The 18822-nt window shown below is 43.2% G+C and overlaps 1 protein-coding gene across 3 annotated transcripts in view; it reads right to left on the bottom strand.

The window, feature by feature from the left end:
- The window catches only part of SCAPER (S-phase cyclin A associated protein in the ER), a 115382-nt gene that overhangs the window by 58451 nt on the left and 38109 nt on the right, over positions 1-18822 (bottom strand). For all 3 annotated transcript variants that reach the window (XM_090263625.1, XM_090263626.1, XM_090263624.1), the window contains 3 exons: positions 13439-13575; positions 10590-10655; positions 6335-6461 (listed from right to left, as the gene is read on the bottom strand). In XM_090263625.1, coding sequence (XP_090119751.1) covers positions 6335-6461; positions 10590-10655; positions 13439-13575 — 330 coding nt within the window. The remainder of the gene's footprint in view (positions 1-6334; positions 6462-10589; positions 10656-13438; positions 13576-18822) is intronic.

The following is an 18822-nucleotide window of genomic DNA, read 5'->3' as shown; positions in this document are numbered from 1 at the left end:
CTCTCTCTTTCAATAATTTGTAAAAATGGGGAAGCACCTTGTTGAGTAAAATTACAAACCATTCTGAAAGTATAAGTCATGAAAGAAAAATATATTTTGTATACTACAGAGACTTCTCTGTTTTGCTAGAAAGGTTTAACGTATTGTGGGAATACACGACTTGAAAGTACTGACGATCTCATGCACTAAACTTACTGTGTCAAATAAAAATCTCTTAAAAATATTTTTGAATCTCAGCTTTGCAACTTAGGGTGTGACCTTGGCCAAGTTAATCTCTCTGTGTCTTGATGTCTGTATTTTTAAAATGAGGACAACATTAGATAATATTAGTTACTGTACTGAGTTTCCAGACAGCATCAGAAAAGTGTTACAAGAGTAGAGAGATGCTAAAGAAACTCTAGTTTTGACAGTATTTACTGACAAACATTTTCCAGCTTTGACATGCACTCTAGATCAATAATGCGTAATGCTGGCAAGCATGAGTGGAAATGCTTGCAAACCACAGACAGGCGTAGGAACCAGCTCAGCACGACACGCTTTCATCTGCGCCGGACCTGCACGGGACGGCTCACGGGGCCCCCCGTTTCCTCTGTAAAACACGGAGGACGATGCCTGCCTCACAGCGAGCATCCTTGGTGTTGCCTCTCAGCTGGTCTATCTTCCCCCAGACAGGGACCTGTCCATTGACCCTTTACTATATTGTGTCATTTAAATGACTGTCAAGAGGAATGATTTTTAGTTGTTATGTCTGAGAAGAGGGAACAGGAGAGAAAAACGAGGGGGCTTTCACTTATTCTATTAACTACTTCTTTATGTTTAATTTTGCTTTTAACAAGGAACATGTATTATAGTAATGAAGATTATTCTTCTTTAAAAAAGACTTTGTCAACCTGAAGTCCCCCACACAGAGGACCAGCCAAAGACACGACAGCTCACACAGAACAGGGTATTGTGTGGTCCTTCGGGCACGTTCACAATCAGTAACGAGGAAATGCTTTTGTTACACATTTACTACAATATATGACTTTAATAGAAGTAAAATGTTTGTTTTAAAATTACACACACACACACACACACACACACATTGGTAGCTGCAATCCTGAAAGTCTTAAGTGAAAAGGAGCTGCTACAATCAACTTTCTATCTCCCAGGCCATTAGCTGAGGAAAATCAATGCAACCAGCGCACACACTGGAGACTTGTACGGATCTGCTCCTTCTGCCCCCCTCCCCGGCGGGTAGTTTTGCTTCTTTAGGGAAATTCAATTAACAATATGAGTCTCCTCTCTGTTGTGATGGACACCACTGAGATTTTCCTTGCACCTACAGACAGGGAAGACGGGCTTGCTGATCCCCTGACTTGCTAGTTAACGGGAGAATTACTGCCCACTCCTATAAATGACTCTATATGCTTCTTGTCATAAACACGGTGGCAGCTCCTGAAATCAATCTTTCATGACCTTATTGATTAGGACACTTAGAAATAATGAGACTTCACTGGTGGCAGAGTAATGCCTGTAGCAGGAAAAAAATACTCCAGTGAGGGCTTGCCTATTAACACTGCCAAATCCATCTTCCGACTGCCCTTCTCCTGCCGCATCCACCTAGAAACACGCGTGATAGAAACTTACTGTGGTGCTTCCTGTGCTTCTTCTTAATATTTTCTGGTAACATATTTTAAATTAACAAAATACATCATAGATCTAAAAATAATTTTTGAGTAACCGAAGTACACAGTCGGTTTACCAGCTGAGACTGAAAACTAGAATAAATTGGAAAGCTGGGGAGAGATTTCAGTGGTGGGAAAACGGGACAACTGTAATAGGATAAAAATACACAACAATTTTAATAAAGAGACCTTCATACAACTGTGTGATAATTTAACAAATATTAAAATAGAATTCCCAAATTTATGACTTTTAATATTTCTATTAAATATGCTTAACTATAAAAACTAAGAACAACTTTTTCAAGTATATTTTATTGATCATGCTGTTACATTTCTCCAAATTTTTCCCCCTTTGCCCTTTGCCCGGTACCCCCCTTCCCTCCAGCAAGGGTCATGCAAGTAAGTTCTTCGGCTTCTCCCTTTCCTATAGTATTCTTAACGTCCCCCTGTCTATTTTGTACCAACTGATGATGCTTCTTGATCCCTGCACCATTTCCCCATTTCTCCCCCTTCCCCTCCCAGCTGATAACCCTCCAAATGCTCCCCATACCTATGATTCTGTTCCTGTTCTGGTTTTTTGCTTGTTTTTGTTTTTAGATTCGGTTGTTGATAGTTGTGAGTCTGTTGTCATTTTAGTGTTCATAGTTTTGATCTTCTTTTTCTTAAATAAGTCCCTTTGACATTTCATATAATAATGGCTTGGTGATGATGAACTCCTTTAGCTTCACCTTGTCTGGGAAGCACTGCATCTGCCCTTCCATCCTAAATGAGAGCTTTGCTGGATAGAGTCATCTTGGTTGTAGGTCCTTGCTTTTCATCACCTTGAATACTTCTTGCCAGTCCCTTCTTGCCTGCAAAGTCTCTTTTGAGAAATCAGCTGATAGTCTTATAGGCACCCCTTTGTAGGTTACTCTCTGCTTTTCCCTTGTTGCTTTTAAGACTCTATCTTTCACCTCTGGCATTTTAATGATGACATGTCTCAATGGGGTGTTGTTTGGGTCCAACTTGTTTGGGACTCTCTGTGCTTCCTGGACTTGTATGTCTATTTCATTTGCCAAATTAGGGAAGTTTTCTTTCATCATTTTTCCAAATAAGTTTTCGATTTCTTGCTCTTCCTCTTCAGATGTTGGTATATTTAAAGTTGTCCCAGAAGTTCCTAAGCCTCTCCTCGTTTTTTTTTCCATTGTTGTTTCTTCTTGCTGTTGTGGTTGAATGTTTATTTCTTCCCTTTGTTCCAACAATTATTAGGAAACAGCTACATAAACTGAGAATTTAGTAAGTGAGGGGGATAAAAATAAGAGGTTCCTGAAATTGAATGCTTTCCGGTTCCTCTGAAGAATTCCAGCTGAAAATAAGAGGAGCAAGAGCAAGCGAAACCATGAGGTTCAGTGCACAGGCAGCATCTAGCGGGACCGCCACACGAGGGACTGAACGCCTGAGGTGGAAAAAGCTCTCAGGGATGCGATTCTCCTCCCGAGTCCAGGCCTGTGCTGAACAGCCGCAAACCTCAGCTGGCAGAACGCAGGGGATGGGGGTCGGGGGGCGGTTTTGGAAAGACTTTCTCCCTTTCTATCTCCCACAGTATCTGCTAGAATTTTCCAAAATGAATTTCGAAAACATCAGACCACTGCAAGCTTTGTGAAAGCTATCACATGTCATGTGACAGGACATTTCTGAACTCATTTCAAATTATGAATGCAGCCGGCTACATGGTTTGCTTACCCAGGCTCAAGAGATTCACAGCTGAATTTCTATTTAAATTTGGCAGGATTCTAAAAAGTTATGAAAGGGAATTGGAAAAACTCCATGTTCAATCCATCTGCTCAAACTGTTTACTTATGGGAACAGCATACAAATGCTCATGTTCCTGATAATCCACAGGATGCTTTTGAGATGCCGTTACTACCTAAACTTCAAGGTAATGTTGATCATCACAGAGGAATGAGAACAGTCGACGAAATATTGATACAAGTTACGCTCACTTGGACCCAACTTAATATTATGGCAAGAATGAGGAAAGTGCTTATGCATGTACCAGAATGTTTTAGAAACTCGTATTTGAAATAATTAAACATTTCTGCAAGAAAAGGGTCTTTGGAGAAGAAACATTTTGATTTTAACTTCAATTTAAAATTGAAGCAAGGGCAAGGAGGCTGAGAAAGGGGAACCCTTCTGCACTCTTGGTGGGAATGCAGATTGGTGTAGCTACTGTGGAAAGAAATTTGGAGTTACCTCAAAAAGTTAAAAATGCTTTATGACCTAGCAACTCCATTTCTGGGAATTTATCTGATGAAATCCAGAACAGTAATTATAAAGAATGTATGCACCCCTACATTCATTGCAGCGTTCTTTACAGTAGCCAAGATATGGAAGCAGCCCGTAGCCATCGGTAGGCAAGTACATAAAACTGTGGGGCCCTTACACAATAGAATACTACTCGGCCATAGAAAAGAGTAAAATCTTACCCTCTGCGACAGCATGGATGGACCTGGAGAGCATTACACTGAGTGAAATGAGCCCGTCAGAGAAAGACAGACACCAGATGATTTCACTCATATGTGGACTCTAACGAATAAACTGAAGTAACAAGCAAAACAGAGACAGACTCACAGACAGAGAGCAGGGGGTTAGGGGGTGGAGGGATCAAGCCAAAAAGAAAAAGGACTCACGGACACGGACAACCGTGTGGTGACTGCGGGGGATAGGGTGGGGGAGGTAGAGGAGGGTCTAAGGGGGATAAATGCTAATGGAAAAAATAAAAAATAAAAAAATAAACATACAGAGATGTCAGAAAAAATAGAAAAATGCTACGGACAATTTAAGGTATGATAACTGGAACACTATGTAATCACCATCTCATCAAGGAAAAGACCAGAAGCACTCAAGAAGCAACTCTCCTCTCTGAATAATCATTTTCCTGGTTTCATGAGAATTATTTTTCTATCTTCTTTATAGTTTCACCATTCTAATATGTCTGTTTTCGAAATTTACATAACTGGACCTACAATAGTATATATGTAGATTTACTTCTAAAGACTTAATATTTTGATATTATAAATACAATTGATTTTTATTTACTTGTATCCATTAACCTTTTTAAACTTATCAGTTTTTTGATGCAAGCTATCCATTTTTTTGTAGATACAATTTGTCAGATTAAGGAAATTTCATTTTGTGCCTAGTTTACAACCATGAATTAATTTGATACTGAACTTACCAAATGCCTCTGCTGCATCTTTTGAGATGATTGTATACTTTCTCCTCTCTTCTTTAAATATGATGAAAAAGAAAGCTATGATTGATTTTCCAATGTTAAACCGATCTTGAATATCTTGAATAAATCAAACTTTGTTGGGATATATTATTCTTTTTATACACTGCATGATTTGGTATGCCAAAATTTTGTTTAGTAATTCTGAATCCAAGTTCATGAATGAGATTGGTGTATAATTTTATTTTCTCCAGTTTTACCATGATGTCTGCAGGTGTAGATTTTTATAATAAATGCCTTTCTTATAAAGATCATTTTACTTTTTCCTCAAAAATTCAGATTACTTTAATCTCAAACAATATTCATGAGATAAGGTGCATATGGTGGTATTTTCAAGCAATTGCCTTTAGTTTAAAGTATAAGTACCCTTTATAAAAACAAAAAATAATCAGTACATGCTAATTTTAAATAATTATAGAGATTTCTCCAAGGCACAGCAAACCTCCAAAAGCTGCCCAGCACAAGCTGGACACCGACCAGCCCCCGAGCTCCGTTCCTCGGGAGGGGCTGAGCTGTGCAGAGCGGGGGCAGTGGCTGCCCCTTCGGCCTGGCGGTGAGTCCACAGATGTTCATTGTATCCGGTACCTTTACCACTGCATCTTTTTATGTATAAAATGTTATAGAGTAAATTTTAAACCAGAAAATAAGAATCAACAAAAATAAATGTGGGTAATAAACAAATAATGGCCATTACCTTCAACAGGAAAATTAGAAACCACTTAAGAGATACAAACTGTGTATACTGTGATACATTCTGCACTTAAAAAGTTTTAAGACTTAAGAAATTATTCATGATAAAAATAGATAAAATAATGTCAAAAGTGTACAGTAAAAGGATTAGAAAAATACAATAAAATGTTGACCGTGGCATTACAGGGAGTTTTGTTCCTTCTTTGTACATTTAAAATTTTCTATAGTGAATAATAAAGACTTGAAGTTACTATGGATTTCTTAAACAGCCTTTGAACCATTTAATGACTCTAAGTCATTAAAGAAAACTGCCAAATCTACTGGAAACAGGAAGAAAATTGGTGTTTTATGAAAATCTATGATTTATGGGCTTTATAATTCAAAGTGTTATATTTTCTGCCATAAAACTGTATTATCTTTATTGGAATAATTCCATTTAAAATAATTTTATTTTTGGTGTGTGGAGAAAAATATGACTGAGAAAACCATGACCTGAAGAACATATTTCTGTTATTGCGGACTTCAATTAAAACAACTGAAAACAAGTTCAATTTCATTAAGAACAAAAGAAATCATCCATCCACACTGACTGGCCTTGGAAACACGGGGTCCCGCAGACCCCGGCCTCTGCCCAGGAGCCTCACGCCCTGCCGGAGTGAGAAGGAGCCACAGAGGCAGGGGCCAGGGGCTGAGGGGAGCTGCTCACCTCCTTTTCCAGTATCCTGGCGACCTCTCCCAGGGTCCGGTCTAAAGCAGAAACCTTCGTGTTTGCCCACGACCCGCTGTCTTGTACTTGGAGTTGTTTTAGGAGATCTCGGGCCAAGCGCTGAAGCCTTCAATGCAAAGTGACATGGAGAGGAATGAATGAAAGGCAATGACGACGTTCGTGAATGGATTAGACTTACTACACTGCATTTTTCTAAACTTTCTGAAACCAATTATGTCCATTACTGTATTAGAAACTGCTCCCCAGAGCACCCTAGCGGGGAGAACAAGCAGCCAGCCCCTCCAGAGGCGGGCCCAGGTTCCCACTCACAAGCCACATCAAGTGCTTACGGCACCAAACGCAAGCGGGGACGGTGCTGTCCCCGCACAGATTCGGGGAGCCGCTGCTGCTGGCAGCTCCCGTGTGACAGTTCCACCAGAACCGGACTGGAGAGGGGGATTAGGTGAGCGCACGATGGCAGAAAAAACGAGTATAGGAATCTGAGCAGGTTTTCATATTTCTATTTAAATATTCATTATGTTATAACCATTGTAAAATCTCAACGTCAAAGTCCCCACGTTCCAATTTACAAGCAATGTGGGACTGCCTGCCACTGCTCATGCCATTTACTTAATTGAGCAGTGACCTGCTTTTCACCAGGAAATACTACACTTGACCGAGATTGTGGGGTTCTTCCTTCAGGAAGGGGGCTGCATGTCACATCTTCGCAGCCCTTAGTCTTCTCTCTGTGAGCAAGCCCTTCCTTCCCGCCTGCTCGCTGCAGCACCTCACCCGCACGCACCCAGAGACGCCCGTCCAGGCCTCTCCGGGGATCCCGGCCATCAGCCCTGCAGCACCCCCTTCACCTTAGCCTGTGGCGGACCCCACAGCAGCCACCCTGGCGGCGCAGCTCTTACTGGGGGCCAGGCACCACCGCCAGTGCCTTGCACCCGGCGACTTCCTCCCTGGGTTGATGAGCATCTGCCAGCCCCCCATTCCCGGGCCTGAGGAAACGTCACGCCGGCCGCCACGGCCTTCCGCACTCCCTCCCCCGTCTCTCCCACACCGGCCCCTGCGCCCGCCCTCCCCTTCCCTGAGACCTTACGTTTCACAGAGAAATGGAAGCTATTGGACCACCAGGAACGTCACCACCTCCTGCCACAAATCTTCAAGCCTCTGCATCTCATCCACACTCTCCTGCTTTTCCTGTTACGGATGAGAGCACGGATTCCTCCCACGCGGACGAACGCGTCCCACAGCCTCTGCACCATTGCACTCCGTCTGCGTCTACACCATCTCTTCCTCCTGCTTCGGTGTCTTTGCAAATGCTTCCCCACCTCCACATTATCTAGAAAATTCCTACATATCCCTAAGTCCTTAGCTTACACGTGACTGTGCTTGCTAAGACTGGCCCTTGAAATCACTCATTGCAAGTCTCTCCCACGCAGAGCTTTACACCAAAACATCCTGCAACGAGGAGAATGTTCTGTGTCTGGACTGCCCACCACGGTGGCTGCCGAGAGCCTGAAACACAGTCACTGCGGCCAGAAGCCATCAGACTGGACAGCGCGAAGCATAGTGTCCCCTCGTGAGAGGCGCTGGTCCCCTGCCCACTCCCAAACCCGCAGCGCCCCATGCAGCGCCTCTGCACAAGCGCACCCAGCAGGCCTGCAACGGCAGGTGGCTGAAGAAGGAACTCCTTCCACACATCCTTAAGAATATCCATAAACTCAAAGACCACAAAATACGCTCCAGTACATGACCTTATTTAAGCCTCAGGACAACACTGTCCATGAGTATTATCGCTGTTTGGAAAATGAAGAAACTGAGGCTCCAGCAGATTAGAAGACTTTCCCAAGGCCTCACAACTGAAGCCTGGGCAATCCATCTTTAAATCTCAGGGTTTTCTCTCCGTAGCACATCAGTCAATTCAAAAAAGAAAAATTACTCACAAATGAATAATAGTCTAGAATACAACTTCATCCATATAAAATTTTAAATTTCTCAAAAAATACAACAGCATATTCAGCTTAAAAAAGATGCTGGTGAACTCTAGGTTAAACCTAAGCTATCCATATGAAGTTACTTTGATATGTGAAAGAATGAACATAAAACTCTAGGATCAGAAACCCCTGTGCCGGAAGCCTGGCTCCAGCACAGAACACATGTGTAAATTCTGGGAAGGTTATTTACTTGAAATCTCAGTGTCTTCATCTTAAAAGTGGAATTAATATATATTTCATTCCTTTCGGAGCTTTTGAAGTTCACAGATAATAATCAATGCAATGTACATTGTTCATTAGAGTAGACATCCAATAAATGATCAAGTATTACTACTCTTTACTGACAGAAGGTTCTCAATCTAACAAAAGGAAAATGGAATATAAAAAATATAAGAACTGAGTAAGAGCAGCATACTTCTTTCCCTCTAACCGAATGTGGGCTGGAGTCCCATCCGATTACAGTGACTGACCTTCTCATGTGCAAGAACACTGGCAGCGAACCTCACTGCGGGACAGACAAGTAGCCGCTTCAGCTCCTGGCTGAACAAAGCCTGCACAGCACGTAACTAAATACCCAGCCTCAGCAGCAAATGCCCATGAACCCAGCACATTCTTACCAAGAATGCTCACAGTCCACTGAAAACCAGAGGTACTTAGGGAGGCACAAGGACCATTTTAATTCACAGAATACAAGAGGCTTGTATTTCACCCTGAGGTAAATCAAATCTGGGATTCGTGTGACCCTACCCTTCAAGGAAGAACGCCAAATCAAGGGGACGCTTAGGTAACATGAGCTAACCCTCTGCTTCATTCCCTGCCTGCACAGAAGTCCCACAAATAAAACAGCCTGTCTCGAGAAAAAATGCCTCAGGTTTTGATTCATACTATAAATAATCACACCGAAGTCCTGAAAGCTGTATTTGCTCCACAAGGCAAGAACAGGAGCTGTGTAGAGGGTGCCGTTTCTAACACAGAAATTGTTATTTGGAATATTTCTGGCATATAATTTTTCTCACACGAAAAGAAAAAGTGGAAGCTTCATCACCCCTACCCTAAAACACGAGACGTGTGCGCCAGGTAACTGGTTTTCTGGAGAATGCTGTGTGGCCAGGTTTCTTCTTCTCAAAACTTGGACAAATTCCACCAGCAACCCTACATTCAGATCTGTCAGTGGGAAATGTGAGATGCAAGAGCCTCCCTGGAAGGAACCCTAGTGCTGCCACAGGGAAGTCTGAGGGAGCGTGTTATCGTCACTGGGGAGACCCGTGAACATGTAAGAAGGGACCGGTCCACTTGGTGTGCTGGACACGAAGACGAACACTTAACGGTCCTTTCTTGTCACCTCTTCCACTTGAAAGGTCCATGGTCTATGTTTATGGCTATTGGTTTCCCTTCTATTTGTAAACAATATGCTCAAATCTATATTTCTAAGTATAAGAGCTCAAGAAGTCCCTACGTAAGGCGAAGAGATCGGCGCACAGATAGTGCCTCCCCAGCGGCACACCTTCCCTCCCGGCCGGCGGCCTCCCTTCTGACGGGAAAGGAACGCGTCCTCCCCTTTTCAGGCGCCTGGCCGCAGACCCCCGGGCTACCCCGGACGGGCTCGGTGCTGTCCGGGTGCCGCGCTCAGTGCGAAGAGTTAAGAGATGTGTGTATGTTACCTTGTGACTAAGCCAAGTATGTACAACATATACATCCCTACGCGTTTACATCCCATTTATTTCCATTTATATTTCTATACATTGGAACTTACAAGTTAAAGTGATACCTGCAATTCCAGGTTGTCACCACAAGGTGTCTCTATTGTCCCCGGCAACATTTCACTCCCTCGTGGACCAGCCCCCGCACTGCAGGGGAAACGGCCCTGGAAGGTCTAGCACAGCAAGAAGCAGCCCTCTTGGCAGAACCTGTTCTGCTGGAACAAGTGCCGCTCTGGACGAGAAGCTTCCTGGCTGCGGGGCTGCCTTGTGCACTGAGGAGTGTTTCACGGCACCCCGGGCCTCTGGGCCCCGGACGGCAGGCGCACTGTCTCCCGGGCTGTGATAACCAAAATGTTCTACCCCATTCACCGCACAGAGACAAACGCCCCTGGCAGAAGAGCCCCCACCAGGAGACCACAGTGTCGGGAGAATACAGTTCCAGGCGGCAGACACGAAGCCCGTGGTCACGGGCATCTGGGGGTGGTTCAGGGAAGCCTGACTGCAGGCAGCGACTGAAGAGATGGAGCACTAACACGCAGGGTAAATACTCACTTCGCTTTGTAAGGTGAGTCGGTGCCAGAATTTTTTGTTTCTGTTAAACTTTCATATTCCTTGGCCCTAAAGAGAAAAAGTTTAACCACTGTTAGTTATTTTGCTGCTAAGTTTTATAACAAACAAAAACCTTGACTGTGTTGTTCCTCTTCCAAAATTAGGAACATCACTACATTAATTTTAACACTTCCGTTGGTGAGACTGCTATAAAAGCTGTCCAAAAATACAAAAAATGACACATCTCCTCATAGGACAGGAAGCATGTTCACAAAAATACTTCTGATTTTACAGACCTAGTACAGAACAATGCTTATTTTTCCAAATGTTAAATCATGATTATTAAGTTTCTACAAGGTTGTTGAGGTGGCTGAGTATCTATGTATCTCAAAAGGTATATAATGTAAAAATTAAATACAGGTAAAGAATAATCATTTAACTATAGAAATAATTTAAAAGGCAGTAGAAAGAATTTGACCAGACACTCAAAAGACTTGTTTAGTTTTGCTTTTATTTATTCTGACTAAAATACCACACGTCTGGGAAAACCTGAGATAATACCTTGCCACTGTCTAGCTTGCTGCAGCTTGCCTGAACCGGTCTGACACAGATGTTGCTATAGCAATCCATCAATGCTGACTTACTTTGTCAATTTCTCTTTTTGGGAGGAAAAATTTAAATTTTAACTACTCACCCAAAGGGCCTTAGCCTCAAAGACTTTAGTCTAGTAACCTATGAAAGAGTTAGTCACAATGTATACCAACCCAGACACCAATGACAGGTGAAAAAATAAACTCCGCTTCACAAAGCAGAGTTGTGTGAAAAACACAAACTGCAACTGGCCTAATAAGGAAACTAGCACAGGCTACACCTGAAAACAAAGGAAGCACCACTTAGAATGAAACATTAAATTACATATTATTTAAAACATCACATGCTCAATGCTATCGGCCAAAATATTAAGACACATCCAAATGGGCAAACAACCGCTTCGTAGGTGCAAGTCCTCATGGCCTCACAGGAAAGGCGGCTGCGTAAGTCCCCAGCACGGTGCCAGGGGCTGTACAATGAACGACTGTTTCACGCAGCCCTGCAACCTCCACGGGGCATTAGCTCCGTCTTACAAAGATGAAACTGAGGCTCGGGAAGGTGGCTGCTGCATCTGAACACACACTTATCTGGGGCTTCCAGTGGAGACAGCGCAGGAGGTAGGAGCTGGCTGTGTCACCCAGGAAGAGCACGCCTGAGGTACTGAGAGAAGAGATCGGCATGACCTGACTTACATTTTACCAGGCTCGCTCTGGCTACAGAGTTTAGAACAGGCTGCGAGGGGCGCGGGCAGAACCCAGGAGCCCAGCAGAGGCTACGGCCATGATCAGCGAAAGACCACGGAGGCCTGGCCCTGGGGCCAGCAGTGAATTTCCAGTCAAATGCCAGCATAGTTTAAAGCCAAGCTAATGTTATTTGCAGTTGGACTGGACCCGAGGTTAGTGGGAGAAAGAGAAAGGGATGGGTTGGGGAGGGAAGAGCAGAAGCTAGTCTGGGACATACCAACTTTGAGTAAAACTGGAGATATGCAATTGGCGAGTAGAGGATATTTAAAGCCACAAGACTGAGTGAGCTCACCGAGCGAATGTGCACACAGAGGAAAACAAAAGGATCCAAAGGACGGGCTCTGCGGGGTTCCAGTGCCAGGAGGTCAGCAGACTTTGGGCATAAGCCAGAAAGGAAGTTCCCGTGGCACTAGTTTTAGAAACTTGGAGGAACAGGAAAAAATACAATAAAAAAAGCCTCTTGTATTCTTTGCTTCAATGACTACTCTGAAGTTTTCACCAATTCTGTAAGGTGATTACAGATTCATTTCTTTATTGCAATCTGATTATCGGCACAGTGGAGACCACAATTCACTGCTCTTCTAGGTCCACATTTCTATATTCCCATGGGTCAGGCTTCTCCATCTTTCGAGACTTTGGGGACACACTGAAACTGCCGCCTCTCAAATTACACGTGAAGGAGGAACCGCGCTGTGTCCGACAAGCCTCGCCCGTCATCAGGCGACGGGTGGCACAGCTTGGGAGGTCACGAAGTGCCACACAGCTGTCCGACCCGCAGATGTCACTTTGAGGCTGCTGATGAAGCACAGGTCTGACAACTCACTTTCCATTTCCAGATATTTCTTGAACTTTTTCTTGTTGTGACAGGGAAGCAAATTGATTAAACCTAGTCATGGGATTTGACACTACAGCCAGCAGACTTCTATTTGTTGATTGCTATTGATTTTCTTTAATACTTCATTTAAAAATCAATAGCTGGAAAGGGAAACAGGCTTGGTTTACACATACTCAGACACACCGCCGTGTGCTGGAGGAGGCGCCCATTTGGCAGGGCTTCTGCATCAAATTATAAGAGCTCTTAGCAGGTGAAGGCAAGGGCTTTAGATCGATACGCAGTTTTCTTTCTCAATCAAAGAAAGTGGCTATAAATTAGGCTCATCAGTGTTACTTTCAAGGCTTTGTTGAAGTAAACATCATTAAACTTTTTTGGGGGGTGGGGTGGGGGATCTACCTTGAATTTACATTAAAAAAAGCCCTGGCTGTGTGGCTCAGTGGATTGCGTGCCAGCCTGAGAACCAAAAGGTCACCAGTTCGATTCTCAGTGAGGGCACAGGCCTGGGTTGTGGGCCAGGTCCCTAGCTGGGGGCACATGAGAGGCAACCAATGGGTGTATCTCTCACACCTGGATGTTCTTCTCCCTTCTTCTCCCTCCTTTCCCCTCTCTCTAAAAATAAATAAAATCTTAAAAAAAAAAAATTACTCATAGTTTTATTTTATTTTTAAGGATATTTTTGATACCTGGAGTTCATGCGGGCTTTTATCTTTTTGGCTTTTTTTTTGTTTTTTTGCCGCTCTTCTCCATCCTTCAAAGGCTCTGGTGGAGCTGCACTTTCAACCACAATGTCAATAATGTACTTCTTTAAGGAAAGATGCTCCTGCAAGATAAAGAAATGCAATAGTGAAGATGGAGACGGTGACTAAAACATTAGCTCAGCATTGCAGCAAACAACAGGAAGTGTGAAACATTCCACAGGTGCAGGAAGAGTAACTTCCAGGAAATGCTGATTTCCACGATTGCTATGGATCATATTGTTTTACTTGAGATTTTCATTGGACACATCAAACCTCTGCTGCACGTCAGCACAGCGCTAAGAACGCAAGGAACATCCCTGGCCCTCGCCAGCACACAGGCGGGAGGGGGTAAAATGCAGGCGCTAGTCGGCAAGGCCCAACAGTTAGCGCCAGTCTAGAGGCAGAGGCTGCAGGAGGGCCGGGGAGCAGAGGAGACCACACTTAACTGACGGTGGAAAGGAAAGAATCCTTTTTGTCTTTGATACTGGGAGTGCTGCCTCTAAAAGAAAAGTGACAGATACAAACAATACAGAGGAAGTTAAGTAAAACCCCTGTAGTCTTGAATTTGAATGGTAAGAATTCATGAGCCATTATCTTTAAATAAGCAAAGCGTAAATAAATATGCATACATATATTTGTATGAGTGTATTTACACACACACACATCACATACATTTTATTTATTTCCTAATTCTGTTCGCAACAACCAGCCCAGCAGCAATGAGCATCCCCCTCCTGAAATACCGTTTCTCAGCAGAGCAGCTGATCAGCAACTTCCCACACCGACTGGAGAGTCAACTACCAAACTCAGTTAGGCTCGTGTCAAAATAACCTGAGAGTGAACTTTAAGGGGTTCTCACTATCAGTAGGTGGCATAATCTGAGGTTCAAAAAAAAAATCATAAATGATTCAATCTCATCAAAAGTTTTTACCTGCAAGATTATAATTACATGTATGTTTTAAAACTAATTTGCCCTGGCTGGTGTGGCTCAGTGGACTGACCGCCCCCTTGCGAACGAAAGGGTCACTGGATCAATTCCCAGTCGGGGCACAGGCCTGGGTTGCGGGCCAGGCTCCCAGGTGGGGGTGTGTGAGAGGCAACCACACATGGGTGTTACTTTTGTTGCCTTTATTATAGCACATTAATCTTTTCCCTAATGAAATTATGCAAAATTTCATATAAAATTATATATCTTTTCATATGTTATGTGTATATGATGTGGGTGCATAAGGTGACTATAAGAAAATAAGGCAAAATACCAAAATTTTTGACTAGATGATTGTGACAGACTTTTTTCTCTTTTATAAGCATGTATAATAAGCAGAAAAAGAATCTTTTAAAAAATAGCTATCACCAAATAATATCTACAATTGACTTCAAAACATCATTTGGGAGGCTGGATGAAATATCAGTAAAGCAGGGTTCTCCATGAGCTCCTCACCGTTAGGGCTCAGGGAGGACCACGTGGAAGCTCGTCACACTGTGCCGTCCACTATTAGGTACGTGTTAAGTTTCCATAATAACCACTTTAGAAAAGTTATCTTGTAAGAAAAAAGTAATTTCTACACGTGAATCTTAAAATTCTGTTTGACCTACCAAAGTAAAGGAAATCACAGTATTCATCTCTCACAAGCCTCTCGGAGCTGAACTTGAAATGAAATTAACCTGTGTGCACACCATTCGAGTGCTGAAAGTGTGCACCGCAAGTGTGCAACCCGCTGTCAGAACAGCAGACAACCTCCTGCAGGAAAGCAGGTGTGTGTTAAGGGGAAGCGTGACGGGCAGTGACTGATCCAGTCACCTCCCCTACCCGGCCTTGTAAAGCCTGAGGCTATGGGACAGCGCACAGGCTAACTGGCACCTGCCGGGGCCCAGAAACAGTGCGCACCCAAAAGAGCCAGGCTCTGCTTGACAGAGCCCGGGGAGAGGAAGGTTCCAGGGCTTTTCCCTTCAGTCCACACCCAAATCTGCGGTGCCGGGAAGCGCGGCAGCAGGGCCCGCCCACCAGCTGGCAGGCTTGGCTGCCCCCGTCCCCCGAGCAAGCCCCGCACACTGAGTATGCGGCCGCAGCCTCCCCCTCCCTCAGGCTCTCCTCAGCAGCAGTCCAGTCCCTAAAATCTGGTTGCTCATTTTTCCTGTCTGCTCAGCGTCCTAGACTCCTGCGTGATCTGAGCCGTAACCCGAACCCTGGAACCTAACCTTTGGGCTCCAATCCTCGATGACATCGTTTCTTAAAACCCCAAGAACTAGCCAGGACCAAGAAACACAGCAGCCCCACCACCTCCTCTTAACGTGAAGTGCGGCAGCACCGCTTCCTTAGAGACGGGAATCCCAGGCCCTGTTCTCTGGAAACAACCAACTAGTCTCAGGGGCCCCGTCTGCTTAATATTTAATAAAATGTTCAGGATAAATCTAAAGATAGATTAGGTAGTTTTTCTTTTGCAAAATTACTGTAAGGAAGTGGAGAAGTACCAAAAAATCTCTCTATAAACACATCAACTGCAGCGAGATTTATTAACAGCCACAGGGAACCGGCCACACGAGCCACCGCCCAGGCCGCGGTGTGAGGCCCGCTCCCCAGGTCTCAGTAACCGCTGGCAGCAGTGGCACCGAAAGCGTCCTCTGCACAATAAGTAAAAGCCAGGACTCGAATCTATACAGATAGTGTATAAATAAAGTGCATAAAATTTATATGTTCATATATAAAAAGGAGAAAAAAGTAGATCAAAATGTTAACAGTAGGCATTATTTTTTTCTCAAATATTCTACAATATATGTATTAATATTTTAATTGCGAAATTAACGCTAATAAAAAAATGCAAAGAGAAGCCAGCTCTTTAAAGAAAAGAGGGTCGATTTCTATAAGATTAAAGAAGCTGTAGACTTACTTGTGCTGTGGAAGAACGAATATAACTCTGTAAAAAGACACTCATCTTTTCTTACTCAAAATTCTAATTATTAGGCCACAGGCACAAGGAAATGCAAAATATACTCTGGGAACACAGTATCTATGATTTCCTTAGTCCTTTCCAAAATATGAATTAACCAGGACAAATATCATCCAAAAGGCCCCTGGATGTGCTCCCTTAACGCCCTGGAGGAAATACACCCTTGCCCCCTGGAGTCCTGCTCTCCTACTTACTGGTTAGGAAAGACGCTCAGTGGGCCGTTCTCTGTGACACTGTTCCTCCCGCACAAGCACTAACCGCGGGCAGTGTCTCCTTCAGGGAGGGAGGGGCAGAGTGACCCGTCAGAAGCAGCACTGAGGCCTGGCGTCGACACCAGGATAAATTCTGCAGTCACGACAGAGTGACTTCTCTGGGCCTCAGTTTCCTCACTAGTAAAATAATAGCATCAGACAATAAATTCTAAAGTCCCCCTTTCTAACATTCTAAGAATCAATGTGGAAAGTCCAAAAGCTAATTAAGGGTGGCTAATTCCATACACACAGACTAAGGAAAGTAAGCCTTGCTTTTAAGTCAGAATCGTGGTTCCTCATTTAAGCAACATTGCTCCAGTATGAAATACTGATAAATGTATGTAAGGAAACTAATACTATACAGACATGATCTCATCAGAGTTTATACCCCTCTTATTGTTTTAATTACCTTTTATGGCATACTAGACCAAAGCTCTGGCCTTTCTAACATAATTTACTATATTAAATATTGAGGTTTATGATCCTGATATTCTATCAAACTCCTTCTAAGGTTCTTATAATCCCTTATTTTGGAAAAAAAAAAAAAAGACATGAAAAAATTAAGTTGTAGACGGGTTCATGATAAAAGTTCTAAAGATCGGATAACAGGGAACTATGAAAGACACAATGTAGGATGACTTCCATTTTTAGAGTCCTCTCAAGTGTTAGCTCAGAATTAGGACATTTCATAAACATGACACATCGATACACTGAAGGAAATAATCTGCTTCCCATTATTCTGAAATATTATAATACAGAGCTGAGAATTGCGAGGGATGTTATTCTTCCTAGATCAAAAGCGTTTAAAGGTCTCCTTTGAAAAAAAGAAAAAAGTTTCATCACAATAATAACAAATATTTTTATTTGAAAATCAAAAGGTCTTTTTTATATAGAAATCCAATGCCATGCTCAAGAGGCTTATGTCTCTGGAGCCAAAAGCTTATTTCAGGAGCAGAGGGGACGGCCAGTTACTCGGTGGAGGGGACACGGTGCGAGGACTCCCACACTGCAGGTGGAAAACCATTTTTCTCTCAACATCGTTCTGTGGGTTCTCAACCTACTTTGTGCCAAGGGCTTGTGATAAATGCTTAAGTTAAAAAGGTACGATTTAGAGTTTTACTCAGAATATGACCAAAAGAATCTGCAGTAAATGGTTATTTTGATTGATATCATTCCTCCATAAAACTATTCCAGCTGATTACCCTCCAGACCGTCCAGAGAAAAGCTGGTGTGTAATCACCGATTTGCCGGATGGCATTAGCTGTATCAAATACAGTCCCTACATATGTCACTACTATTCAAAAATGAAAGCGCCACATACAAAACTCAGCTCAGTTATACTTAATCGAGAGCACTCAGACCTGTGAGACTGTGCATTTGTCAGCAGCACAACCTAAAGACTTAGCTCCTCTGACAATACATCTGTGCTTCCCGGGCACGTGGACAAACGCAACATGCACAAGCACACGCTGAAGAAATGCTTAATAAGCAAAATAAAAAGCTTGAGAGTTCCATTATATTTAAACAAAATTTAAGATTTCGTCAGTCAATGAGACAATCTGAAACATCAATGCCTTTTATCACAACAATGCCCTTTGTGATAGCATCATTTTGAAAAATTAAACACATATAACAATGACGACGTCTCAAACTTTATATGCTATTTTAATTAGACAGAAGATCTGACTCTCCTAAGTTCTCTTTCCACAGGTGCAGGACACACTTACATTTTTATATATTACAGTCTACGCATTGTATTGCTGGAAATGACGGATGAGAAAACGAAGCTAATGAAATACGATGAAACAGACACCATGAAAAGAGAAAAGGCCATTTTCTGATAAGAATGATGGTCCACCATCTGTCCCCCCATCACTCAGTGACAATTATAAATATTCCATCAGTTTTCTGATGGGGAAGATGATAAACGAGGTAAAGGCTTCTGCAGATTCGGATGTCCCTTTCTGATCTAATCTGAGGCCTAACAGATGACTCAAAGCAAAGCCCAGGGCACAAGCGGATTAATTTATCCTGCTGAGAAGACGGAGAGAGGTCTGAGCTCAGGGCTGCAACAGGGAACGGCCCGGCTGCGGTGAGGCAGGCCTCGCCACGCAAGGTGTTCCCTCAGGAT

Source organism: Furipterus horrens, unplaced genomic scaffold, assembly GCF_987537825.1.
Source record: "Furipterus horrens unplaced genomic scaffold, mFurHor1.1.pri manual_scaffold_16, whole genome shotgun sequence".
Classification (NCBI taxonomy): Eukaryota; Metazoa; Chordata; class Mammalia; order Chiroptera; family Furipteridae; genus Furipterus; species Furipterus horrens.
Note: the sequence above shows the minus strand (reverse complement) of the source record. Positions and strands in the feature narration are given on the sequence as shown.